At 39.8% G+C, this 27,922-nt stretch overlaps 2 protein-coding genes across 6 annotated transcripts in view; both read left to right on the forward strand.

The window, feature by feature from the left end:
• The window catches only part of LOC105932912 (dnaJ homolog subfamily C member 13), a 52,376-nt gene extending 45,801 nt beyond the window's left edge, over window positions 1–6,575 (forward strand). Inside the window, exons 53-57 of one of the 3 annotated variants that reach the window (XM_036125178.1) lie at window positions 1,013–1,153; window positions 1,221–1,364; window positions 1,447–1,546; window positions 1,761–1,865; window positions 5,536–6,575. In XM_036125178.1, the coding sequence (XP_035981071.1) occupies window positions 1,013–1,153; window positions 1,221–1,364; window positions 1,447–1,546; window positions 1,761–1,816 (441 nt within the window). In that variant the 3' untranslated portion in view covers window positions 1,817–1,865; window positions 5,536–6,575. The remainder of the gene's footprint in view (window positions 1–1,012; window positions 1,154–1,220; window positions 1,365–1,446; window positions 1,547–1,760; window positions 1,866–5,535) is intronic. The other 2 variants (XM_036125176.1, XM_036125177.1) reach the window with 2 other exon arrangements.
• Window positions 6,576–9,828: 3,253 nt separating this feature from the next.
• The window catches only part of topbp1 (DNA topoisomerase II binding protein 1), a 35,841-nt gene continuing 17,747 nt past the window's right edge, over window positions 9,829–27,922 (forward strand). For 2 of the 3 annotated variants that reach the window (XM_036125218.1, XM_036125220.1), the window contains exons 1-14: window positions 9,829–10,159; window positions 10,262–10,412; window positions 10,526–10,660; window positions 11,579–11,722; window positions 11,861–12,042; window positions 14,395–14,588; window positions 14,765–14,941; window positions 16,019–16,185; window positions 16,287–16,450; window positions 19,828–20,069; window positions 20,155–20,477; window positions 20,568–20,740; window positions 23,646–23,857; window positions 26,797–27,098. In XM_036125218.1, the coding sequence (XP_035981111.1) occupies window positions 10,326–10,412; window positions 10,526–10,660; window positions 11,579–11,722; window positions 11,861–12,042; window positions 14,395–14,588; window positions 14,765–14,941; window positions 16,019–16,185; window positions 16,287–16,450; window positions 19,828–20,069; window positions 20,155–20,477; window positions 20,568–20,740; window positions 23,646–23,857; window positions 26,797–27,098 (2,502 nt within the window). In that variant the 5' untranslated portion in view covers window positions 9,829–10,159; window positions 10,262–10,325. The remainder of the gene's footprint in view (window positions 10,160–10,261; window positions 10,413–10,525; window positions 10,661–11,578; window positions 11,723–11,860; window positions 12,043–14,394; window positions 14,589–14,764; window positions 14,942–16,018; window positions 16,186–16,286; window positions 16,451–19,827; window positions 20,070–20,154; window positions 20,478–20,567; window positions 20,741–23,645; window positions 23,858–26,796; window positions 27,099–27,922) is intronic. The other variant, XM_036125219.1, reaches the window with a different exon arrangement.

The raw sequence follows: 27,922 nt of genomic DNA on the forward strand, positions 1-27,922 counted from the left end.
CTTTCTTCAGTTTGTCTTTTGATCCATCCATCTATCCATTTGTCCATTCTTGCACCCATCCAACCATCCGTTCATCACACATTTGTCAGGGTCAAGTTCTTTACTCTCTCCTGCCCAAACTTGACAAAAAAAAGGCTAAACCTGGAAGAACGCACGGGACAACTCTCTTTCCTTTTTGTCTTTAGATCTATTGAAGACAATATCAGGTTGATAACCTTAAAACAAAGAAAACAAACATTTAGCACTTAAACTTAAACATTCCAAATCCAAAGTTCAGACAATTTTCCGTTAATTATTTGAATCGAATCTAGTTTAAACATTTTTTCCTAAATCAAACCAAGATTTGCCACAAAATATGTCACATTTAAAGCAAATGGTCATTTTTTTTTAAAAGTTAAAACTAAAGAAACTTAGAAATGACTAATTTCAGATGTTTTCAAAGTCTCTTCTCTTGCAACCCCTTTGCTCCTATGATCCACAATAATATTCGATAATCAGAGAAATTAGTTTTACTAGTGGCATCCAGGTTGATCACAGAGATCCTTTGTCCTCTGCGCGTCTGAGGCTAATGGAGCCACACAGGCGTTCAAGTCTAATTTAAAGCTTTCTTCCTTCTTTGGGTGGTGTTGCAGTATAAAAGGTCCCCCTAGAAACATGCCTTTGTCTGTTTTCCTTTTTTATGCTTCTTTTCTTGGGATTTCAACCTAACAGTCAAATCTGCCCTTACATTCTGTTGTAAAACTAAGAAAAGGGTGTCTTCCTGAGGATATCTATTGATGATTGATCTTTTTTTAAGCTAAATTTGGACGTGACCCACAGACTAAATAATCCTAGTTGTAGCATCTGTTTGGCTGAATAAAGGCAGGACTGTGCAATCTGACACATCTGCCCTTTATTCATAGGCTTTGCTACGTTTAAGTCTGTAAAGGTGTTAAATTTGGATCTGAAAATTTGCAGAAACCATGTAATAACCTGGGTTTCCATCTTTTCCAACTGTCCACACAACGTGCAGCTGTGCGTGCGCTCCATGGCGTCTTTGGAGACGATCGGCCCTCTGATGGCCGGCATGAAATCCCGAGCAGACATGGCCGGGCTGGCGTGCGAAGCCCTCAACCGCATGTTTCAGAAAGAACAGACAGACCTGGTGGCTCAGGTAAGCCGCGGGCGTCTCTTTAAGCTTCCCCGCCATTGGCTGAAATAACACTTTAACTGGTTTCTAGGCTTTAAGAGTGGAGCTGGTGCCGTACCTCCTGAAGCTGCTGGAAGGCATCGGCCTGGAGACGTTAGAAAACCCTTCTGCTACGAAAGCCCAGATAGTCAAAGCTCTCAAGTCCATGACTCGCAGTCTGCAGTACGGAGAGCAGGTATTACATTTAATAACTAATCAAATCATATGAATACATTTTTTTTATTATTAATAACGGTTTTTTAATTGCTGCTTCTTAGGTGAATGAAATTCTTGCGAGGTCCTCGGTGTGGAGTGCCTTCAAAGACCAGAAACATGACCTTTTCATCTCAGAGTCTCAGACTGCAGGCTACCTGACAGGTAAAGTTTTTTTTTTTTTAAACTGCTAACATAGTTACTAATAAGGTAAGCCCTCCTTGCTTCTCTCTCTGCTGTTGATTGAACCTAACGCTTTGCTTTTACCCTAAAAATCTCTCAGCCGATTCCTCCAAGCAATCCTCTTTCTTACCAAACCCTGTAACTTCCCGGCTCTGTGCCTCCCTTCCCTCTTTTGTCCCCTACGTTTCCTCCTCAGGGGTTTCCACTCCTTCTCTCCTGGCCGCCAGCAGCCCTCTGCGAGGTGGGCTCTAGACTCCAGAGCCGGGCCCTCACAGCCCTCCTCTTTCTTGCTTTCATGCAGGTAGACTCTCGCCTGGCTCCTACTGTCAGAGTTATCCTTCTTTTCGTACCTCCATCCTTGTTCCATCAACCTATTTTCCATTTCCCCGCCTCTTCATCTCACTTAAATAATAGATACTGCTGTAGACATTCATTCACTCTGAAGGTTTTTCTAATAAAAAAGTTAAGGAACAACATTTACAACATTATCTAATGTCAAGACGGCTAGTGGAGGATTAAGATATTCATAAAAAGTTTCCTAATTTTGTTTTGTATTTGTAAATAAAGCATTTTGTGCCTAAGTTGCACTCACCAAGGAGCGAGAAGACCAACAGTGGTTCAAATCCTACAAAATGTTATCCAAAAATAAATATTTCAATGAATTTACTCTGCAACCCTGAAAACCAAGGCAGAAGTGTTGGTTGTAACTTTGCTCACTTAGAAACCAGAAGGAAAGGCTTTCAACATCTAAATGCCAATTTGCATTTTAATGAAACAGATTAATCTTAATCAGACAAAAAAACAACAACTCATAAGAGAATATTAGTTTCACTGGGCATCCAATAAGCATTTCATCATCCAGTAAAACAGGAGACTCTCGCAGGAGCTGCATGAGGATCTACTAATCTCTGTGATGAACAAATCATTAGTAGCTTTTTATGTAATGTAGGTTCTTTTTTAATATGGATTTATATCCTGTCTCTCCACAGCAACCCCAAAGTCTGCGCCAGATGAGTTCTTATAAAAATATGAATTTATTCTTGTAATTTTACGACTTTATTCCCATAATATTATGACTTTATTCTCATAATTCCCTGCCCCCAAAAAAGAAAAAAAAATCCCACCTGCCAAAAAAGGGGTCACCAATCTCTGGCGCTGTGATTTTTGGAGGCCACAGGCTAAAAAGTTTGGGAACTGCTTCCTTAATGTATGAAATTACTTGGAATTATATGGAAACATTAATTTGTGGGGGGTTTTCCTGTCAAGCTAACCCTACATTAAGTAGAAATGGTAAATTTCACTATAGCATATACCAAAAATCATTTAGTATGCATATGGACAAAACAAGGCTGAGTTTGGTGTATTCCATCCACTAGGTGGCAGCAAAGGGTTTCCTCCTGAACCAGCATCAGGACACGTTGGCCACCTTGGTTGGCTAGCGGCGGTTCGATTCCCATTTAGGGCTGCCCTGAAAGTTATAATGCTCATTTATTTGCATATGTACTAATCAGCAGCTACCTCATCCCCTTGATTTTTATTTAACTTTTTTTAGCTTGCATTTTTATTTAGTTAGGGGGACACAGAGAATAACCTGCCAGCAGGGAGGTTATACTTTCAATTCAAGTAATGGGGCTAGGATACGAAACAAAGTTGTTTTTGTTTTTTTAGAAAGCAAGACTTAAGCCTTTTAGGCAGTGGTGGGAAGTAACAAAGTACAAGTACTTCGTTACTGTACTTAAGTACAATTTCCGTGTATCTGTACTTTACTTAAGTAGATTTAATAATGGATACTTTCTACTTTTACTCCACTACATTTAACAGTAATTATCTGTACTTTCTACTTCACTACATTTCTATACAGCGTTTCGTTACTCGTTACATCCAAGACGCATTTCGGTTTTTTTGATTTGTTCGTTAGTTTGAAAGTATCCAATGGCGAGAGCAGAATCAGTCCGCTGAACCAATCCAAAGCGGGAAATAACCATTAGGCCCTCCCTCAAGAAGAGCAGCACAGTACGCAGGACCTGCAGAATCATTAACTCCCAGAATGGAGTCCAAGGACAGTCATCCTCTAGATGACCTGCCCCACCCATGGCCTTATTTAAAAGATTTCTTTGAAATAACTGGGTCAAAAAATGCTTCCTGGAGATTCCAATGCCGCCTTTGCCTTCCCCGAAAGCATGAAATTCTATCTTTCAAAAATTCACCATCAAATTTGAAAAAAACATATTGAGGTAAGTTAAGTTGCTAAACGCTATCGATATCGATCCCTGGAATTCTGATGCATAGAATAAAATATCTAAATCTAAACTGTCACAGGGGGTAAGCACAATAAAAACATGCTTTATCTGCAGCATTGCTCATTAAAATGGTACATTACTGATTTATTAAAACTAAATACGATAGGTACACTTAATGACATTATATAAGCCGTTAGGTATTATGGTTGGCAAGTACTTTTACTTTTAATACTTAAGTAGTTTTAAAAGCTTGTACTTTCTTACTTTTACTTAAGTAAAATAATAATGTGGTACTTTGACTTTTACTTGAGTAAATATTTGTCTGTGTATTTGTACTTTTACTTAAGTACATTGTATGAGTACTTTCTCCACCACTGCTTTTAGGCTACATCTTAACCTTCCTTAGCATTTATGTTGCTGGATAAGCAGCGCTAGAACTGGAGCTCTGGTTGGGTCATTTTAAGGAATCCAACATTCACAATAAGCTTCCTGCATAAGCAGTTTTTTTTTGTTTGTGGCTCATTTTTCCCTCTCATTCTCATTTAAAACATGCAAAACATGAGTAGTTCACTCTGTAGCATTTGCTCCATCTGATATGTTTTTCTGATGTGTTTGTCCACATAGTTTTGTGTTTTTGACAGATGGCAAGTAGTCAAAAGATAAGCTGCTAGCTTTGACGTTTTGCTGATCTGCTTCCACAGATGTACTTTTCTTTTCCTTGTGTTTAAGAGCTTTGGGCAATAGGATTTCCTCCTTCGTCTTGGTTAGGTTGATCATGTCTGCTAATACTGGGCCTTGCAAAAGCATTCATACCTCACAGCAAAAAGGAACTAAAAATGAGTGAAATCTTCTTGAAATAATGTATTCATCCTTGATTTTAGCAGGTAAATAAGATAATCTGTATTTTGACCCCTACAATAAGATGATTAGATATAATGCACTTGAAAAAGATGGAGATGAATTGTTCCTATTTTAAGTTCCATTGGCAGATAATCTTATGTACCTGCTAAAATCAAGGACAAATACACAAATTTTAAGAACAATTTGCTTAATTGTAGTTCCATTTGACGGTGCTCATGTTGCGTCTTAAATTTGTGTATTTTATTGGGATTTTACACTGCAAAAACTGATTGAAAAGTAAGTAAAATGTTCTATATTTGAGCAGGTAAATAAGATTATCTGCCAATGGAATGAGTATTTTGACCCCTAAAATAAGATAATTAGATATAATGCACTTCAAATAAGACGATGGAGATGAGTTGTTCCTATTTTAAGTACAAAAATCTTATTCTATTGGCAAACCATCTTATTTACCTGCTCAAATCAAGAAAAAATACACACATTTTTAGAACATTTTACTTATTTTTAGTTCCGTTTTTGCAGTGTAGGGGCTGAAAGACCAACACAACACAGCTCATATTTATAAAGTGAGAGAGAAAAAAATGTACACGATTTTCCGAAATGAGCAAGATTGTAATAAGAGTGATGTGCATTGTATCCGGTGCAACTGGTTGGATTCAGAAGTCACCTGGTTAGTAAACAGAGCAAATACAGGGACATTCTGGGGGAAGATATGACAAAGTTTACATTTACTCAACGACATCTGGCTCAACAAAGTAATGACTACCAGCTGGAGAAAGGCACATTAATAAAAAGCTCCCATTAGCTCGTCGTCTGTCCTGTTGAGTCCCGTCGTGTCTGCAGTCTAACCCGTGTCCTTGTGACCTGCAGGTCCAGGAGTTGCAGGTTACCTCACGGCAGGAACTGGCTCGACAGTATTGTCCAGCGTCCCACCCCCTGTAGACCACGACAGCGGAGACCAAGGCTGACGGACCCACAGAGCCACGCCAAAGGCTCCCAGACTGCCCTGCGGCTCAGAGAGGGGCCCATTCAGCTCCCAAAAACATCAGGAGGGGACGGGAGAGGGGAGACCCGGGGGAGAGGGGGCCGTCACCGACCGGCAGCATGACTCTCCTTCCCCTGGCTTACAGATGACACTGAAGTCCGCAAAATTAGCTTTCTTTTAACAAATGACCATATTTTTGTTTCATTTTTTTTTTCTTCTAATGACAGTAAAAGGTTTACTTTTTTGTATGAATATTTTTTTTTTTTTTACTCTAGATTTTTTTTTTTTTCTCCTCATGAGAAAGATACAGGAAGACCAAGTCTTACTATTGAAGAATCTCTTTCCTTTCTGTCTTGATCTTAATATCCCAAGACCTGCACCTCAGTCTGGGATATTTGCTCCTGACCTGTTCACCTTTTACAAACACTTCAGCTTACTGACTTGGGAAAAGCAAAAGAAAACATAAATGACATCAGAAATAATAAGAAAAAAAATGTAATTTTTGTGATCTCCCCAGAAGAAAAACTCAAATTGATGCAGACAATTTTGATCTCGCTTGTCCAGCTCCAATACCCAACCTTCGATTCCTCTGATCTTCATCACACGTCTCTCTCTGAAGGCCCGTCTTCTTCCCCGCCTCCAATGTTTTAGTAACTCTCTCTCTCTCTTTCTCCAGAATGCAAAAAGCACTAGAATATTTAAGTGAAAAGATACAAAACTAAAGTAACGACAGGAAATGAGCTTCTGCGGATTGACGAATGACGTTGACTCTGATTTTGAATCTTATGTGAAAGACTAGTGCAATTTGTGAAATGTTCAATGTAATATTACGTATATAAACTTTCTATATTGAATGTACATTTAAAAATGAAATCAGTCACACTTGTACATAAAATTTTAAGAATAAAAGGGAACTTAAAGTGTTGTTGTTTTGTGTTTTTAGAGATGTAGTTAGAGATGTTTTACCAACTTGGAGCTTCAGTTGTAGTGACTATTTCTCCCACTTTAAGACTGCTAATTGCAAAACCTTGTAGTTTGAGTACTTAATTTCTATATAGTCATCAAGCACAATATATGAGCAGTCCATGTAAAATTAATATTAACAAAATTAGCAAATTAATGTTTGCAAAAGAAGGGCAGATATGTTTAAAATCACTGTTTCTCTCATTTTTGCACGCATAACAAATCTTTTCTATACAATATCATTGCTACTGAGAATAAAGCACCGGACATAACAAAATGGTATTAAGAGAGACGTTTGGTTGTAGGGAATAAAGGTTAAAGGTTTTCCGGTGCCCAGTAATGGCCAAGACCATCTGGTTCTGAAAATGTGCGACAGAATCGTGTTGCCACCACAGCAGAGCTTGCACAAGACTGGCAGCAGGTTAAGGTAATCGCATGGTTGCAGACAAGAAGACTTTGACATTTTGACAGGAAACACTTCTGTACAAGGAACTAGATGGAATTTCTTTAGAAGACTTGGGAAAGTTTTATTTATTTGCCTTTTTCAATCCAACATCTGGATTCTTTGGGAATTCTGAAAAAAAAATAAAAAAAATAAAAATTAGGCAAGACCTGATAAGGGATGTGTGGAGCTGCGTTTAACCCAAAGGATCCAACTCTATTCCATTTAATACCTGATAGGTAGTGCAGAATTTCCTGAAAGTGCTCCATCATTTAACAGTCCAGGCTTTGTTTAAAGATCTGTATTTTCCACACACACAAAAAAAAGTAATCACCAAGGATCAGAATGGTTAAATTTGTTCTCTTTAGCTGTTAAACTGCCCAGATTTTCAGAGCGTCGATGATCTATAATTACCTATCAAAAGGCAGATAGATTAACAAGCTGATTAACACAGAGACCTGAAAATACATCAGGTCCAGACTTTAGCAGCTAGTACAGTCAGAGTTAATCACAGAAGCTCTAAGAAAGGGTCAACAACACTGAGCTTTATAGTTTTACAAAGATGAACAACATAATTATCCACAAATATTTGTTGCCACTTTGTTTTAAAGACACTAATAAATCAGCAGAATCTTTTTTTTGGGAGGGGAGGGGGTACCTTAGACACAAAAAAATGTAATCCCCTGAAGCTAATTTCTAAAGAGAACTTGGCTGAAAACGTGGGAGTCTTGTAGATATACAGCTCTCTAACTCAGTTATAAGCACTGAAGATACTGCGGCTGATTGTAGAGGTGATCAAAGACATTCTGGTATATATCACTAACTGGCTAAATAAAATCCAACCTGTAACGTTAACAAGCGCACAACTGAAACGGTGAGCTCTTCCAGGATCAAACAGAAGCTACTCACAAGATATTAGCGATGCAGTAAATTGAGAAGTATGAAGCAGGAGCAAGCATAGACATATTACATATGTCAATGGGAGCAAGTGCTGGTGGTAACTTCCTCTTCTATAACTCTGGTAAGAACTTGGGTCTGCGACATCTCACGCCAAGCTTGTCCATGTTCTGGTTGCCAGTAAGAAAAAACTGGAATTCATTCTATTAAACTCTACAGGAACATCTATAGTGAACGAGGGTGACAGTACTAAGTGCATAAAAGATTTAGGGAAATATAAAATGTCAGGAATCTCTAATATATGACAGCCATGTTGGTTTTTGATGTCAGGGTTGAGAGGACTAAAAAACCTCCAATCTTCTCTCTTCAGGAGGTCTTTCTGTTCATTTTCCCATCTGGGCTAAAATAAAGCACTAAAACTGGATTCTTATTAAAAAAGTACTTTTCCTTTTTGTGGGTTTTGTTTAAAGCACAAAACAGAAGAAACTGAAAGCTCAGCTCCTGTTGTACTCCTGTTTTTACAGGCGTTTGTCACGGAGGTACACCGGGAATGAGAGAAGGTAGAGCTGCCTGAGGTGGCATTTATTGTAGAAATTTTCAGAACCACTGAAGTAAATCATCAACCACAGGATTAGGAATCTCTCAGGTCTTTTCTGGATTCTGTTTACTGTTTCTTGTACGTATGTGACTTTCAGATTCTGCTCAAACTCTGGTGTATTTTTAGGGATGACGTCTTAATTTGTCCTCCAATCAACTTTACTATTTTTTTAAACTGCACATTGTGCAATATTATGTTGCGTTTTGATATAAGAACTGGACAGAAAATATAAAAAACAAACAAAAGCATAACCTTTAGATTGGCTAAAGAGCTACTGATGAGGATTACTTTAACCCTTTTGGCCTTAATAGACATTTCTGTTGGGTAGGCAACAGCTTGTGGTATTAATCTTTGCAGCAATTTATTTTAAATCCAGTGTATTTAATCTTTTTATGTCTTTTATATTGTCTAGTGGTGCATTTTTGCAAATTTAATATCCCTTTGAGGCAAAAATGTTCATGTTTTAAAAACTGCCTTTAGAATATCATACATACATATGTCCAGCATTCCCCCTTTATTTAATACAAAAAAATATTTATATTTTTTAATCATTTAGGCTTTGTTTTGTAAATATAAATTCCTGTAAAATACGTTTTTTATGCTATTAAGATGTCATAAATAAACCTTAACATATATGATTAAGAAAAAAAAGTTTCCTTCTTCACTCTAAAGTTGAAACTGGTGGGATACATAAAAAAAATCTGATACTACTTTTTTTCTAAATGAAATGCTAATGCATAAAGTTATACTGTGGAAAAGAGATATACATTTTGTTTTATGAGGTATTTTAGACCTCAAAGGCGTTCTGAGAAAATATTTCGTACTGAATAAAATAAAAAGTCAACGCAATAATCATTGTTTAACTTCTTTCACAAGACCTAGATCGCCATAAAGGTTCCACCCCTAACTATGTATTATATTTTATAATAAATGGATAATATGACATTTGAAGGGTTTAAATTTTGATATTTCTTTTTTTATATATTTAGCAGTTTTGATGTAATTTGAAGTCTTTAAATAAATTTGGGAAGGGGGAAAAAAGCCGATTTTTATATATATATATCATAATTAAAACAAACGCAGTCTTTCTGATGGTGTACATTGTTGTCACGAAAGTGACATTGAATTTGAGGTTATCAAATTCAATGAAGACAACAGGTTAAAAAAAACAGTGTTCAAAAAAATAATGGAAGGCTCCATATGTTGGGCAGCAGCAGCAGCGACGGGTCCAGTCTGAATGAATGCGGAACATCCGGTGCAGGCTTGGCTCCAGTCGGATTGATTAGCATGCTGCACCGGAAGTTGCGTGAAAGGCGCGAAGAGTGTAAACAAGTTAGCCAAACTGTTATGAATAAGACACCATTTACCGTATGCGCTATTATTTAATTTTATACATAATATCTGCCGCGTCATGTTAACGTTTAAAATGTTTAATAATTTTTACGCTTTGGAAGTTAAACAAACAGCCGGTTAACGTTAAGCCGGCGCGAGATGTCTGGAGAGAAAGTTAAGCTAGCCCAGAATAAAAAGCTAGTGTGTACTTTAAATTATGTCAGGATACAGAACTCGTCTTTAGGTTTGCTGGCAGTCTTGAGTCTTTCTGCAACAAGTGAGTCATTTACGTATTTTTTAAACTACCTTGAATAAACGTAGTTTATGCTAGTTTTCAAAGGTGTTTGCATCTTTAACAAAGCTCGACATTCACTTGTAGTTCGGACACATTTGTGACTCATGTCAAGTCTCCTCTCTGCTCATCCACGGAGTGCAGATTCAACATGTCTAAAGCAGAAAAGGAGAACTTTATTGTGAAGTTTGTGGAAAGTAAAGGATCCAAACCAGAGTACGCAGTCCAAGCATATGAGGTAAATAAATAAAAATCACTGCCTTGGCTTGGGGTCTGGTTCTCTTTGAGTACACGGGTCTGTGTGTTGCCCGTTTCAGTGTTCAGTGCTAACCCTGGGTCACATTTATGCAGGCCATTCTGGAGCTGCAGTCTGAAAAGTACCTGAAAACCATCCAGGAGGAAGATGTGCTGCAGATGGAGCAGAGGGATAAGTCCCTGTTTGTTTTCAGCAGCTTCTCCACTCAGGCTTTCCTGCACTGCAAGAAGGTCTGAACCCTCTTTGTTACGCCTTCTGGACACTTGTTTTATAGTTTGTTTTAATGTACAACAGTAAAGTAATGAACATTTCTGATGCAGCTAACGTAGAATAGTTCCTTCATTATTACTATTACGATACTCTTATATATAATATTTATTATTATTTAAATTAGATTTATAGAATTTAATACAAATATTGAATGAACACCTGCTAAATGTAATTGTTGAGCTGTAACGATCAGGTTTTCCCTGACCGTAGATGGTCAGAAGTCTACACAATCAATGCAGATTTTGACCAATGCTGATATTTGAAGGGCTATAACGCAAAAAGGGAAAGTATGTGGCAAATGTGCGTGTGCTTCATTTAGATTATGTGGCACTAGTGGCCTTTATTTGCTTTGCTGAGATTGGAAAAGGGGTAAAACATTGTAGCAAATGTCCCAAAGTCAGGAGTCAGACCTCAGACAAGCTCATGAGTTCACCCAGTTTTTTATTTTTTTATTTTATTTTTTACAAAAGTTTTGAATTCAATAGTAAATTATAAGAATATCCCCATTTATGCATCAAAGGATATGTCCAAAACCTTCATCGGATTTTCCAAAAAAGGCAAAAGTCTGTTGATGAACTGTTTGATGTTTTGATAAGACAGAAAAAAACAGCATCAGTTATTAGTTTTACTGTAAAGGAAAAATCTCCAACTTTTCAGTATTTGACCTAAAGGTCACATTTCTTTGTTTTCATTGTAAAAGGGGATATATAGATAAAAATGACTGACATGTTATCCTGTCAGAAAACCAGCCTGCACCTGGTTTTCTTTTGTAATTTCAAAACTGCTTTATTTTTACGAGGCTTTAGTTCTGTACGCTATGCCTGAAACCGATCCATGTCTAACTGCCTTAAAAATGTACGCCTCTCTTCGCTATACAGCTCGGCTGCAGGATAGTGAGTCCGCTGGTGGTGTTGTACTGCCTGCAGCAGCAGCGTTGTGTCCCTAAAGCAGAAAAGCCTGTGTATAACATGGCAATGGCTGATATTACCATTTCCTGCACCAGTCTGGACAAGACAATTCGGGTTGGTTCTGCTGATCTTACGTTTTGAAAATGCGCCCTTACTCCATGGTTAATTTGCATGAATGCAGAATTTTCGAATTAAATATTGAAATGTGTGAAAAAATATGTGTTAATGTGCGTGTTTGGTTTCCCTGCGCAGGCGGAGGTGATGGATCTGGTGCAACTCATGGGTGGGCGGGTCTATCTTGACCTTAACGTGTCTGTCACACACCTGATTGCAGGGGAGGTGGGAAGCAAAAAGTACCTGGTGGCTGCCAACCTGGGAAAGCCCATCCTGTTGCCCACGTGGGTCAAAGCCTGCTGGGAAAAATCACAAGATAGGTAAGCGCCTTAATCCTCCCTGTTGCTTCGTTCAAGGACGTTCCTGACTGGCTTCCTTTAAAGTAGCCTAGAAATTATATTTGATTACTGAGCGATGAACACAGCTTCACTCGACTTTGCAACCCTTTCTTTAATATTTTAAGCATCTCTCTTTTTCTCTCTCTCTCTCTCTAACTGAAATCCTTTGCAGCAAATGATCACTTGTTGAAATTAATAAAAACGAGAAGATCAAGAAAGAAGTTTGCTTTTGTGTCCTTCTGGGGAACGATTCCTGTGTTGATTTGGCCGTATGTTATTAAAGAACAAATAATAATAATAATCTTAGTGTTCTAGATTTTTTTTAATGTCCTGCTATGTTAGTGACATCATACACTCTAATGAGGCTCTTAGGGCCTTCTTAAGAGAAACCGGCCCACAGCATCATGTTTTCTCCACCGTACTTAACAGCCGGCATTAAACTCTTTTCTACACATTTCTGCTTTGGTTCCCGCCCAACAGACCTAAACTAATAATCTCAAACTGACCAAAGCGCACAGTTCCAGTGAAAGTCGCAGGACAGTGAAAGTTCACACACGTGTCGGGCTTGTAGCCTGTCCTGCTGATTAGGCAGTAGAAATAGGACCTTGTGTCCGGTCATTTTTGTACTGGACGATGAAAACTTCAGCCACAGGTTCAGGAACAGACTTCATTGACAGAGCAACGCGTTTCGGGTTGTGGCATTACAAATCACCACATCAGTTGTCTGTAAATAAGAAGTACAATGCAGAGAAATTCAAATAAACCAATCACTTATTCACACATACATAAACAGACCAATCAGCATACAGAGGCATATAATCCCACATTTACAACAGTACTTCACTCGCACAAAAATACAAACAAATAAGATCCCTACATGTTTGTGATGTATGATTCTGTTCCTGAACCTTCAAGTGTGGCTGAAGTTCATTTATGCTCTTCATGCGCCTTGAAAGTTGGTGAAGTCGCACCAGAAACGTTTTGATCTCGGTCATTTTTTACCCTGGGGAAGCGGAAAGTCATGGATTACTGATCAAAACTTGTCAATAAAAAAATAAACAACTTCACTCAGTCATATTTCTTATGGGAATTGTTAAATATGCCAATAAGAAAGGGAGCAGTGATTCTCTGAAATACCGGTACATATGTTTTCTTACCCTTTTTTTTTTTTTTTTTTTTTTTTTTACCCTTCTAGGTAAAAGCAAATTATGAGACAAAATTAAAGGTTGAAATCATGCTACTGCTCCATCTTTACCGGGAATCCCAATAAGTTAGTGTTGTGGCCCAGCTTTGACATCTCCAAAAATCCACAAGGGCCATAGATGCACCTTGGACGAGTAATTTACACAGGCAAAAATAAATCCATTTCCCAGGTAAAGTCGTTTAGTTTATGGTTTATTTCTCTTTTGCAAGCAAGCAAACAGAAATTGAAAAACATTTTCCTCCCTGCTTCTCTTGCGCTGGTAAAAAAAAAGCCATACGCTCACCCAGATGCATGCTGGTCCTACCACTGACAGCCTATTAATAAACTTAATCCACCCAAATTGCTCATAACTAACCAGGAGCAAAGAAAACTAAATAACCAACACATAATCTCAAAACAAATGTCAAACAATAAAGTAAAATAAATAACCTTAAAGGTATACTATGCAACCGGGGTTGATTTTCCAGCGAGGCTCCCCCCAGAGGGCGAAAGTAAAAGTGCACTGTCGTAAAGATGCTCAGCTGTTCTGGTTTCTCCGTCAAGCCAGGCGCGGTTGTTTTGAGCTTAGCAGACAGGCGAACGCAACGAAAAGTGGAAAAAAACGGCAGTACAAACAATGACTAACACAGTGAAGGTATGAACATCAAGCTTCCCGCAGCGCTATCTTGGCGAGACGCTACCGGCACCGCCTCGCCGCGGTAGCGTCTCGCCAACATAAAAAAAAAAAAGATTATAATAATAATAATAAAACTCGATATGCTTGCATGTTTATTTGACGTTAACCTGCGGTTCTTTGTTGTTGCTTTCGCGCGTGCATATAGTGAATGGCAGGGCAAAAACACATGGAGTTCTCGCCGTAAAGCGAGACTTCTGTGTGTGCGGGCCGAGAGCTCTTGCAATTGCAAGTGCGGTATTTCCCCCACAGACCCCCAGGGCGGCCGAGAAAACCTTTGTTCAACCTGAAATGACTCATTTAATCATCCAAAACGGTATGGAACACATTAATTAACTGAAAAATGTTGCATAGTATGCCTTTAACTAGATTATACACAAAAAAAATTGAAATGTAATTAATAACAAAAAATAATTGCCTCCTACAAAAACTAATAACTTTGCACTTCCCTCTCCAGTCTTTTCAGGTACACAGACCTGCCGGTTGAAGACTACCTGTGCCCCGTGCTGCTGGGCTGCACCGTCTGTGTGACCGGCCTCTCCAGCGCAGAGCGCAAAGAGGTGCAGCGACTCTGTGAGCAGCACGGCGCCAAATACACCGGCCAGCTCAAAATGAACGAGTGCACGCACCTCATCGTCAGCGAGCCCACAGGTAAGCGTGTCAGCAAAGCGAAAAGCTTTATATATATATATATATATATATATATATATATATATATATATATATATATATATATATATATATATATATATATATATATATATATATGTGTGTGTGTGTGTGACGGCTGCTTTTTTTTGCTGAGAGGATATTTGATGCGATTGCAGGTCAGAAGTACGAATGTGCCAGGAAGTGGAACGTGTATTGCGTTTCTTTGCACTGGCTGTTCGACAGCATAGAGAAGGGCTTCTGTCAGGACGAGAGCAAGTACGCAGTGCAGCACAAGGCATCGGCAGCCACTCGGCCTCAGACGTCAACGCCTACGGGCAGCGGCAGGAGGGAAGGTAGCCTGGAAATATCCTGTGCCCCTTTTTTATGTGTTTTAAATAGGGCTGGGCAACGATTAAAATATTTAATCGCGATTAATCGCCCTGATTAATCGCGATTAATCGCATTGTATTTACAAACTCCAAGAATGAATTCAAAAGTAGTGTAAAGAGCACTTTTATTTTAATGTTCTGCTGCCATATGAACAAAAGTGTTGTAACATTTGTAGCACTTATCAGTAACACATATTTAGTGTAAAGCTCAACTTAAACATGTAAAACAAAAAATAGCAATAATAATAAATTAAAGCTTATTGCCACTGACAGGGAATTCTCTTTATGGGGAAAAAATCTACCAAAAACAGGCAATTTCTGAGGTAACAGCAGGGAGCAGCATTACCATTTTATGTTCAATACCAAAGTTTAACTTGGCAGTGGTTACAACTAACTTGTTTCTGTCATATTCCATGCTGGAAGAACTTTAAATTGAAATGCTTGCTAACTCGATATGCTTGCGTTTATTTGACGTTGACACGCGGTTTTTTGTTGTTGCTTTCTCGCGTGCATATAGTGAATGGCAGGGAAAAACAGGCAAAAACACATGGATACTTTGAAACGAGAAGCGACTTCACCGACGGCGTCGATGCTGGCTCCGCTCCGCTCCGCACAAAACTTGTTCCGTTCGCCAACTCACCGCCTCGCCTAAGCTCGCTCGCGGTACCTGCGGGAAACACCGCCTTCCGCATGTCAGCTTAGTTTTTTTCCGGCCAGCACCTTTCTTCCTCTTTGAATCTGAGGCTGGGCTGACAGCGAGGTTATTGGCGCATTATCGCCACCTACTGTTCTGATTCAAACCCCTACACCGCAGCAACAGACCTTCACAAAATAAAAGCATGTGAGCAACATGCGTTAACGCGCGTTAAGAAAATATCGCCGTTAATAGTCTAATGAGTTAACGCGAAATTAACGTGTTAACTTGCCCAGCCCTAGTTTTAAAAAATCAGAGATACGGCAATCAGCCGACTCCGATGTCTGGATCTCCCCCATTTGTCAAAGTCGGTCGTTAAGGGTGTCTTGTGTTTTTTTTTTCTGTAGACGGTCCGTCCCTGTTGGGCCTGAGCAACATCTCCGTTAACCCTAGCGTGCCGGTAAACGACACGGCCCTCACCAACGTCACAGTCAGTCGCGTGGAGACGCCGGATCCCTTAGACCGCCTGGACCTGGCCGCGTGCCCGGCAGATGACGTGTTGGACGGTTGTAAGGTACGACAGTCGTCAAGAGAAACGCGGTAAGCGAAAGTCCGGATTCTCGCAAAGGACGAAGCCGGTGATGGCGTTTTTTCGTGTGCTTGTTGTTGTCGCAGTTATATTTGAGCGGATTCCCCGAGAAGAAGCTGGAGAAGCTGCGGCGGCTTGTGAACGCCGCGGGAGGCCTGCGCTTCAACCAGCCCAGCGAGGACCTCACTCACGTGGTCGTGGGAGAAATGGACCAGGAGCTCCAGAAGTTTCTGTCCGCAGCAACTCACAGGTTCGAAATAGGAAGTATCAGTAATTCGGCCTTCAGGTAGGGGTGGGCGATATGAAGAAAATCTAATATCACGATATCTTTGGGCTATATCACGATACACGATAGGGCTGAACAATTAATCGCATTTTCAATATAATCGCGATTTTAAAAAAAGCAATTTCCAAATCGCAGAGGTCTGCAATTATTGGCTATGTAACAATCAGGGAATTAGACACGTCCATTAGGTGTCGGTAAAATGTTTGTGAACATTTTACCCAAGTGGGTTTGCCTCCACATGGAAGGGAAGACAGTTGCAGCAGTGAGATAATCTAATTTTATTACTTGTTTTAGAGTTTGTAAACATACATAGCATTAAGTACTGGTCTATCAGTTTAATACATAGACTTGCTTGTTGGTTGGACTTTATGTTCAACAAGGATTGATGTCCAATTAAATTAAAAGCTGTTTTCTTGAAAAATATTCTAATCAATAGAAACATTAAAAGTTCATATTTAAAATAGTCCTTGTTTACAAACGTCTTTATTTAGAGGCCATTTTTGTTACTTGTGGTTAATGCGGAGAAAAGTCAAAATTGTAATTTTGATTGAAATATATCGTAGGCAGAACGCAATCATTTCTGCTCTGAGTTTAGATGCTGTGGGTCTTTTAGCAACTAATCCACATAGTGAGGAAACAAATTGATTTGTTTTTTGTATATATTTTAAAACACATGATAAATTAAACTGGGGGAAAAAATCGCATTAAATCGCAATATTAAGAAAAAAAAATCGCAATTAGATTATTTTCCAAAATCGTTCAGCCCTAATACACGATATGTATCACGATATGTTCAAATGACCTTGAATAACAAATGTTTTTAGCAACATAGTGCCTAAAGTTGCATTGGCATATCTCAAATTAACGTATGAATTTTTTTATTTTTTTAAATTGATTGCAAAATAAAAATGAATTTAAATGTTTTATAGCCATTTTTTAACCACAGCTGCAGATAGAAGCTTTTCATAAATTACAATATTGTCACATTAAAGTTTTTTCGTGATCAACACTGGACCTTAAAAACAGAACATCCCAGCGGCCAAAAGGAACACCAAGGAAAAATCTGACACAAAATAAACCTGAATAACAGTTGCTTTTTTTGTGCTTAAGACATATAAATGTGTATAATAAAAATGTGACCATCCCAAAAACAAAAGCTTTTATTGTGACTATAAAATCAACTGACCAGTTGCAGCTGCATATTCAGAGCATCTAAAAAATATTTCCATTGCTCTTTAGGTGCTGAGAAATTTTAAACAAACGTTAGCTCTCGCTGTCTAGTCAATGCAAGTAAGCGCACGGGTTCCTTGTTGTGCGTTGTGTGTGCGCGCCAGAACTCTTTCTGGTTTGGAGGAGGAGCGAGTGATGCGTTCATAGCATGTGGGAAAAACTAAACTCAGTGAATTAAATACAGCGGCTCAATCTTGCCGTGAAAATTTACACTCGATGGTCGCGATAAAGTCATTTTAACCATCGCACGGAGGAAAACTCGAGAAACATCAAGTATATTCGATATATCGCTCACCCCTACCTTCAGGTCTTCAGCTTTTGGTTGTAAACGTGTCCAGAAATAAGTGTTTGAATCCACAATTAAATTAAAAAAAGAAGGTTTCAGTCCAGAAAAGATGCACAGCTACTCATGGAAGCGCTTTGTACGTGAAAGAGAAATCCTTCCACTTTACAGCATAATGGCAGCGACACCCCAGACAGCAGCGCCGTTCAGGAAATAGACGTAAAGAAACAGAAAAACACTGACCTGGGAAGTATTTTCTATCGCAAATAAAATCCAAACAGAATACGTTAGGTTGCTGAAAACAGAAGCTGTAAGAGATGTAGCTTAAACATAAAAACTCTGAGGCAGCGAAAAGTTCTGTTACTCAGATTATGAAACGTAAATAGAGAGACTGGCTGCACTGGTGCCTGTTGGCCCTGGCCAGGAAAGAGACGCAGGTAAACAGAGGCACATTCAGCCAGGAGTACTTTCTATAGCAGCGAAAAACAAAAGCAGGTTTGTTAAGTTTAGAGCAGCAGTAACTCTGCTGGTTGCTGAGTTCACAAGCGGCTAAACCAGGGGTCTCAAACTCATTTCGGTTTAGGGGCCGCATACAGCTTAATCTGATCTCAAGAGGGCCACACGAGTAAACTCATTGTAAGAGTAAATAGAACTAATAAATGTGGACTTGTTGATTTTTATATTAAATTAATTTCACTTTTACACAATATATTATGAATAACCACAGCGTTTTTAAGAAAAGTATGTGAAATTTCAACAATACTTTTACTCAGTTAAACATTTACTTGTGCATTATGCATAAGAACTGATCACAGTGATTATACAATGTTGAAAAACATTTATTCACATTTTTTGGAATTTATAAACACTGAACGCATGACAAAATACATCAAACAGATAAAAATGATAAATGATTTAAATTTTTCCACACCTAAAGCTTAATCAGCTAATTAAAAAACAGCGCCCCTCATGGACAATATTAGGGCTGGGTATCATCTAGGATGAGCCGATTCGATACGATTCTCGATACACAGCTCACGATACGATACGATTCTCGATACATAGCTCAGCTTGCTTTGATTCCAATATCGATATTTATTACTTTGAATTAATGCTCAGTGATTCAATCAGCCAAATATTATGTTTATGTTCTATTTATTGATCACAGACATATTAACAGGAAAATAAAGTGCATTTGCTTCAATGCATTTAACGTGTCACAGAAACCAAAAATGTGCCCAAACATCTGATTTTAGGGACAAAGGAGCTTCTAAAATCCTGTCGGCCGTTCCACAAATTCGTCTCACTTGCTCTCCTTCGCTGTGAACTGTAATGGTTGCGCTGTAATAACGCCCCCTAGAGGTTGGGAGGTATATCGATATTGAAAGCCAGAATATCGATATTAAATCGTTTTTAAAAATATCGATATTAATCTTTATATCGATTTTTATGCACAGCCCTAGACAATATAGGAACTGCATATTTTCAATTAAACGAATTCTTCAGTACTTGGAGTACTGCTCCACTTGTGAAAGTCAAATCTGATGAGCTCTTTTTGGCATTAAGACAAAAAATTGTATTGCCACATTGCCAGACAGGACACTGGAAAAAAAAAAAAAAAAAAATAAATAAATAATTTTTTTTTAATAATGATGATGCATTTAGCCACAGGGCCGGACTAAATTGTTCGGCCCTGTGGCAAAGATCCGGCCCGCGGGCCGTATGTTTGACACCCCTGGGCTAAACGCAGCAGCTCTGAGCCTGGAGGGCGGACGGATGGGAGGCAGAGAAAACGTACATCCTGATCTGATCGTGTATTTCTTCTCAGGCCCCATGTGGTGACGGTGCAGTGGCTGCTGGACTGCTTCTCCAAAGGCAGCCTGCTCCCAGAAGACGGATACCTCCACCCCGAATGTCTTCCTCCAGCTGCTGCCACGTCCGTCCCGGCTCACCGCCCGCCGAGACATCGGTCGTCTGTCGGCCCGCCGGTCACCGACCAGAGCACTCCCAGGCAACCAATAACAGACGAGGATCTTCTCTCACAATACATGGACGACGACCCCACAGTGGGTGAGGATCTGTCGCTTTGAGGACGGGTTGGTTAATTCTCCGGTGGGATGATTGGGGTTTAAAGTATTTGCCGTCTCGCTTTAAGTTGATATGCCGCCACCAGCGGTAGAAAACAACACCACGAAGAACCTCAGCGCGGCTGCGGAGCCCCAGCCTGAGTCGTGGAACCACAGCAGAGGACCAGAACGAGACTCCCCCCCGCTGCAGGATGGCCTGTTTGCCGGGAGATCCTTCCTGCTGGTGGGCTTCGGCTCAGAGGCCGAGGATCAGCTGTCCGCGCTGCTGAAAGAGCACGGAGGCAAGGTGCTGACGGGCCGCAGTCGAGCGGTGGCGGACTTTGCCGTGGTCCCCCAGCTGGGCTGCACGGTGGAGGCCACCGTGGACGAGGTGGTCACCGACACGTGGCTGGTAGGAGCTCAGATGGCCTTTGTCCCTTTGTTCTTCTGATATGAGGAAACCCTTCAGGGCCACATTGCTGTTTGGATCTGCGTGTTACAGGCCGTGTGCGTGGAGAAGGAGAGCGTTCTGCCGCTGTCCATGAACCCCCTGTTTACCCCCGTTCCTGTGAGAGAGGGATACTTTCCGCTCAAGGACTGCGTCCTGTCCGTCAGCCAGTTTACCGGAGCAGAGAGGGAGTCTTTGGTGGAGCTGGCCAAGCATCTCGGAGCCAGGTACGCGTCTGCAAAAGTGTTTTTCATGTGCAGCTTTTCACTATGTGTGTGATTTAATTAACTTTGGCTGTCAGAACGTCTAAATTAGACGGGTATTTTCCGCCTCTCTGCTCCCGTCGTTTTAGTGTTTCTTAGGTAAGGTTATAACTAAACCTGTACGATAATTCAATAACAACATATATCGATCGATAGACGTATATTATTGAAAAGGGGTCGATAAAAAGTTCAATAGAATAAAAGTTTTCCTTCTTTTTGCATTCTAGCCCATCATGTAGGTCAGGGGTGTCCAAACATTGCGGCTAATGGGCCGAAATTGTCAAGTGAAAAGCACTCGAGGGCCAAAAAGTGGATTAAAAAAAATAACATAACCAAACAATTGCGAAAAATGTTTTACCTGCTCTACAACGTATGATCATTTTAAATAAACAAATCAGACTATCTGTATTCAGCCAATTTTAATAAATACATTCCAATCAGATTTTAGGTCACCAAAGTCAGCATTTAAGTTAAAGTCGTTGCATAGATGTAGTCCTATTAAAAATTTTTTTTGTGTTTAGGAGTAAGATTTTAACTTGTCTGTAATAATTATAAATCATAAAGTGCTGGCTGGCCAAATATTTCTTGAAATGCAATTGGGGGGCCGCTCAAAATCATCACAGGGGCCGCAAATGGCCCCCGGGCCACAGTTTGGACACGCCTGATGTAGGTTAATAATCCTGCCAACCAATCACAACGCAGACCCAGGAACCAAGCCCCGCCCCTTCAAAGACTTCAAAGAGCAAGTGTTCTTTTTTTATTTTTTAAAAACTGACAGTTTTGGTAAAAGTTGGTTAAATAAAGGGTTGAGTTTGAATTCAGTGTTTGTGTGTTCTGTGTATAAAAATAGGTTGCTAAGCTAAAGCATAAAAAGGCCAAGGCTGCACTTAAAATATATGTTTTTTAAATTTGTTGATAATTATCTACATTGATCAATATGATTTCTATTTTATCCATATGCTCCTTTTCTCTATCATCCAGCCCTAGTTATGCCACGTGTGAAGGTGACCTACTGTAGTGTTGCCGTATTTCACACTGGCCTGTAAAAGCAAGGGTTGGAGGTGCCAGGTTGTTATGGAAAACTGAGAGAAATATCCTTCATTTTGAGTGATTTTCCTTTTTATAATTCAACTGACAGACAAAGAAAAGCCAATCATTTAGCAGCACAGCTGTGAGATCCCTTAAACTAATACTTGAATAAAGCATTTTCTGATTAAAGTAGTGAGCCATTTGAAAATTAACAGTTAATTTGTTAATTGTTTTTTTTTTTTTTTTTTTTTTGGGTGTGGTGTTGTTGTTGCTAACATTTCCATTAATATCACAGAATACAGCTTTATATAAGCAACCAGCTTCTGTCTCCCTCAATCTTTCTTTTAATTATCCGTCTTTCTGTCTCTGTTTCTACATTTCCGTCTCAATCATGTGTTTTTATACATGGTTAAATTTGAAGGCTGCTTCCGTTTCTTCCCTCCTACTTCTTTATTAAATGAAAATCTCTTTAAATCTAGATCTGCCAGAGTTCAGAATATTTTTGAGTGTAACTTAATTCAGTTTTATTTTTTTATTGCACTCTTTCTGATCCATTTGTGGGGTCTATCTAGCAACAAAAATGCATTTTCCAAGAATAAAGCGGCCAACTTATTGCTTTGACGGGCTCAGGAACGTGGATTTTTGGTTTCAACAAACCAAATTTGGTGATTTGCGACAATCAAAGCAAACAGCGTTTATGTAGGACATCTGGAAAAGACCACAGAGCCGTTTACTTCACTCAGCGTTAGCGCCTATAATAATCGAGTTTAAACAGACACCATTATCCTCATATTTGTAAACATTCTCGTTATATTGCAGTAATCATGTGGGGCTCCACGTGAAATAAACAAATTTTTTTTGTTGTAATTCACGACGGTGTGTTGCAAGTCGCAAAACAGCTCGTTGTGCCGAGGAGTCTGTAGTTTATCGCCGTGTACGCTCTCGTAGAAATTGAGCTCTGCTACCTGTCCTTGGAGTCATGTCCACCTCTAGGAAGCTTTGAAGCAGAAACATGCTTAGGATACGATCTGACGCTATTTAGAAAGGCTAATTTTAATAATATTAACACCTACAGACGTTTAATAATTTACTACATGCACTGACATTCTAGGGGGGGAAGTGTGCCCCCTTGTAGAATAGGAGGGAAAACACTGCCTTGACCTCCTGTTGCTGTTTTTTTTTGTGTTTTTGTTTGTTTCTATAAATAAAAGTAAATCAAAAAGTGTAAAATACCCAGTTTGCAACCTGCTTTTGTGTGTGTTTAAAGAAACTAGGCATTCTATAGTAGATTTTTTTTTTTATTTACCATCTTAAAATACTTCTGTTAGTCTATAAATCCCTGAATGGCTTAGCACCTAAATACATCACAGACTTGTTATCAGTGTATCAACCCTCCAGACCACTCAGGTCTTCTGGCTCAAGCCTGCTCTGCAGAACCAGAACCAGAACTAAACAAGGAGAAGCAGCATTTAGTTCCTATGCTCCACTTATCTGGAACAAACTTCCAGAAAATTGTAAAAGTGCTGAAAGCCTGAGTTCCTTTAAATCAAGATTAAAAACACATTTGTTTAGGATTGCCTTCAACTGTTCTAGTTAACTGAATCACCACTTCTTTTGTTCTATTTTCTATCTACATTTTATTCCTACTTGCTTTTATTCTGTTTTATTTTGCTATATTTTAATCATGTAAAGCACTTTGCATTGGCCTTGTACTGAATTGTGCTATATAAATAAATTTGCCTTGCCTTGCCTTGCCTAGATTCCCTCTCCTACGTCTACCTTCCTGCCCGCTGTGAGCTGCTTGCACTGATCCGTTGCCTTTCTCCCTCGCCTCCTGCAGTGTCCAGGATTACTTTGTGCGCCTGGCCAACCAGAAGAAAGGCATGCTGGCCAGCACTCACCTGGTGTTGCAGACTCCCGACGGGACGAAGTACCAGGCGGCCAAGAAGTGGGGGCTTCCCGCCGTCACCATGCTCTGGATACTGGAGTCTGCTCGGACAGGGAGGAGGGCGGCGGAGGAGAAATATTTGGTGGAGCTGCCCGCCTCTCCAGGTGATACTCTGGTTTAGATGTTTCATCCATGTGGAAAACAATGGATGAAACTCTGTTGCAGCTAGGGCTGTGCATAGAAATCAATACCAAGATTAATATTGATGTTTTTAAAAACCATTTAATATCAATATTCTGGCTTTCAATATCGATATACCTCCCAACCACTAGGGGGCATTATTACAGCGCGCCATTACTGTTCACAGCGAGGGCCGACAGGATTTTAGAAGCGCCTTCGTCCCTAAAAATCAGACGTTTGGGCACATTTTTGGTTTCTGTGATACGTTAAATGCATTGAACCAAATGCACTTGATTTTCCTGTTAATATATCAGTGTTCAATAAATTGAACATAAATACAATATTTGAGCTGGTTTTGTTGACTGAATGACTTTGAGCATTAATTTGAAAGTAATAAATATCGATATTGGAGTCAAATCAAATCTACATAAGATAAGATAAGATAGACTATTGATCTCACAGTGGAGAAATTCACGTGTCAAGTCGGCTCTTATAATCAGTGAAGGTGCATGAGGTTTATACATCGAGAATCGTATCGAATCGGCTCATCCTAGATGATAGCCAGCCCTAGTTGCAGCACACCAGACCTCCTCAGCAGTATTTTTCGGACCGTAAGGTGCACCGGATTATAAGGCGCACTAAATAAGTGTGTAATATCACTCTGCTGCTCCACGTACACAGCTCTCTCCTGAGAGGGAGAGCTATCCGTCTCTGTCGGGAGCACAGAGTAGCTGGACCACACCGCCCTGTTTCTAACATAAGGCCAAAATAAACTGAACTTATATTATATGAATTAACTTCCTAGGTTTATTCGCGGACATCCGTGAAGTGAACTACAGCCGAGTATGTGGGGTCCTTTCCATGAATGCACTTCTAGTTTAGACATTACAGTCAGGCAGTCTTGTAGACAGCTCAGGGGTCCGAACAGGTAGTGACACAGTGTACTGTAATGCTCTGAATGTCCAGTGAGCAGAGCGGCTTTATTGATAACCAAAGTCGTGCTTATACATTTTAATAGATTTTTTAACGCATTGTACTACATAAAATCAGCCAGTAAGCACAACGGTAATCATATATAAAGGTGCACCATCATTGTTTTGAGAAGATTTAAGGATTTTAAGTGTGCCTCATAGTCCGATAAATGCGGCACGTGAGGACCAGGGTTGGGAACCACTGTTCTAGAGAATGAATTGTTCCCGGACAAATCTGCCCCTAGATTTACCTGCTTTTCACCCTCCAACACATTTTCCTTCAGGATTGCTCTGAATTAGCTCTTACAGGTTCGCTGTCCTTGCTGTAGGAAAGCGTCCCCGCAGCATGATGCTGCCGCCGTCGTGTTTTCACCGTGTTGTTAGTATTCTGCCACACATGGTGTTTTACATGTTGGCCAAGAAGCTCAGTTTTAGTCTCATGTGATCAGAGCAGCCTCTTCCACTCGCTGCGTACCTTTGCACCTTCCCAGTGTTTAGCTAACCTTGACCTGTTCTCCGGTAGTTATTCAAAGCTGGGCATATTGTTTTATAATGTAATATTGCTTTAAACTTTAGCCATCACCTGTTTGGTCATTGGGCTTCCAGCATTTCTGCAAGGACTTAATTCATCCACCTTTATTTTAGGCCTTTAACAAATATTTTAGTTATACCCAGATTTTCAGTCTTAGGTTTGAAACTATATAGGTAAGTCTTAACTGTACAATAGTTAATTCATTTGGGCCGAGGAGTTTGGGTGTCACTATTTCAGTATTTAGCTAAAACCCACGAGCGATAACTCATGAAAGCGACTGTTTAGTTTCACTGTCAACTGTACCTACCATTCAATTCAATGAATTTCTATTTATATAGCGCCAATTCATGACACATATCTCAAGGCACTTTCCAAAGTCGAATTCAATCAAGTTAGACAGATTGGTCAAAAAAAGGTTCCTATTTAAGGAAACCCAGCAGGTTGCATCAAGTCTCTCCAAGCAGCATTCACTCCTCCTGAAAGAGCGTAGAGCCACAGGGAGAGTCGTCTGCGTTGCTGATGGCTTTGCAGCAATCCCTCATACTGAGCAAGCATGAAGTGACAGTGGAGAGGAAAACTCCCGTTTAACAGGGAGGAAAACCTCCCTGTAGAATAGATTACTGTTCAACATTAGATGGTAATAGCGGGTGATCTGTCTTCCCTGGATGATGTCACAGCTAACAGAACGCCAGACCAGGTGTACCTTCTATGATGAAAGTATTTGTTGAAAAATACTAAATTTAAGTTGACAACGTTATGTTTAACTCACCTTAACTTTCAAGTAACTTAAATTAGGGCGGGACATCATGGACCAAAAATAATATCTATTCATCTTGATACGTTTTTCTTTTCATAGAAAAATTATAAAAAGGCATCTCTGAATCAAAGCTTTATCCCAAATGTCTCACAGGGACATTTTTATGCAAACAGCTGTAGATAAATATAAGCAACGGCTAAAAAAAATAACTACTGGAATTCATAAAAGTATAATTATAACGCAACATAAACCATCTCGATATAAACGATATAGTCTTTTTTTTATCTTGATATTTTTTAAGTCTCGATATAATGCCCAGTCCTAACTTAAATGTCAGTTATTGCGTTATTTTTCATAATTCATATAGGCCTTAAAAAGTCTTGAATCTAAACTTATTTGTTGCTTAATGTTCTGTAACATCAAGCGACGTCTGAAAGAAAACTGATTGGACTGGATTTTATTTACGGGTATAAAAATAAAGGGGGCCGAGAACGAAAGCCGTGAATTATTTTTCTTCTTGTCGCATTAAACCTGTTAAATCTTGAGGATGTAACTTGAAAGTGCAAAACTTTATCCAGGCCCTGTATTTTGGGAAAGACCAAGAAAATCTGGTGTTTAAATCATCTTTAAGTTTTAATCACGTCACATGTTCCAATCCAACAGAGCGAGAAGACGAGAGCTTCGTCGGCGGATCCCAGAAACCCGCTCGTTCCTCCCCAGAGATCCCGTTGCTGGGTCCACAGAGCGGCAAAGCCGTCACCCCGCTGGACTCGGGTCGCTTTCAGAGCAAAGTGTTTCGCTCCGTGTTGGACGAGATGAAGCCCAGAGAAAACCAGAGCACCCCGAAAGCGACCCAGGAGGGCGGCAGGAGGAAACCCGTCCAGAAGGAGGCCTCCCTTCAGCTGGACACTCCCTCTCGATTCCTGGTCAGGGACCAGCTCTTCAGGCCGTCTTTTAACATCAAGGTCAGTGCGGCGTCTCCAAACGGACCTCCGGCTTTAACTTTCAACGGGAGCGTCTGACAGAAGAATCTCTGTTTGTTTCAAAAAAAGTAAAAAAACAAAGCAACTTGACTTGTTTTCCGTAGTTGAAGACGTTTCGCTTCCTCTCCAGGAAGCTTTCTCAATTCAAAAAGTCTGGAGTAAGGTGGAGTAACAAGCTTTATACTGCTGCAAAACAAAGGCCTTGTAATTGCTTAGATTCAATTCAATTTCAATTCAATTTTATTTATATAGCGCCAAATCATGAAACATGTCATCTCAAGGCACTTTACAAAATCAAGTTCAATCATATTATACAGATTGGGTCAGATTATACAGATTGGTCAAAAATGTCCTATATAAGGAAACCAGTTGATTGCATCAAAGTCCCGACAAGCAGCATTCACTCCTGGGGAACCGTAGAGCCACAGGAAGAGTCATCTGCATTGTACATGGCTTTGCTGCAATCCCTCATACTGAGCAAGCATGAAGCGACAGTGGGAAGAAAAACTCCCCATTAACGGGAAGGAAAACCTCCGGCAGAACCGGGCTCAGTATGAACGGTCATCTGCCTCGACCGACTGGGGTTACGGAAGACAGAACAGAGACACAACATGCAAATTCAACAGAAACAGGTCCACCTCTTAGTAATGGGCGGTCGTTAAAGCCATTAAACCAGCAGATTGAAGAAATTAAAGAATTTAATGTCTTTAACGACCTCCCATTGCTAAGGGGTGGACCCGTTTCTGTTGAATTTGCATGTTATCTAAGCCATTACAAGGCCTTTGTTTGGACAGTAGTATAAAGCT

The sequence above is a fragment of the Fundulus heteroclitus genome, chromosome 21, assembly GCF_011125445.2.
Source record: "Fundulus heteroclitus isolate FHET01 chromosome 21, MU-UCD_Fhet_4.1, whole genome shotgun sequence".
NCBI classification, from domain to species: domain Eukaryota; kingdom Metazoa; phylum Chordata; class Actinopteri; order Cyprinodontiformes; family Fundulidae; genus Fundulus; species Fundulus heteroclitus.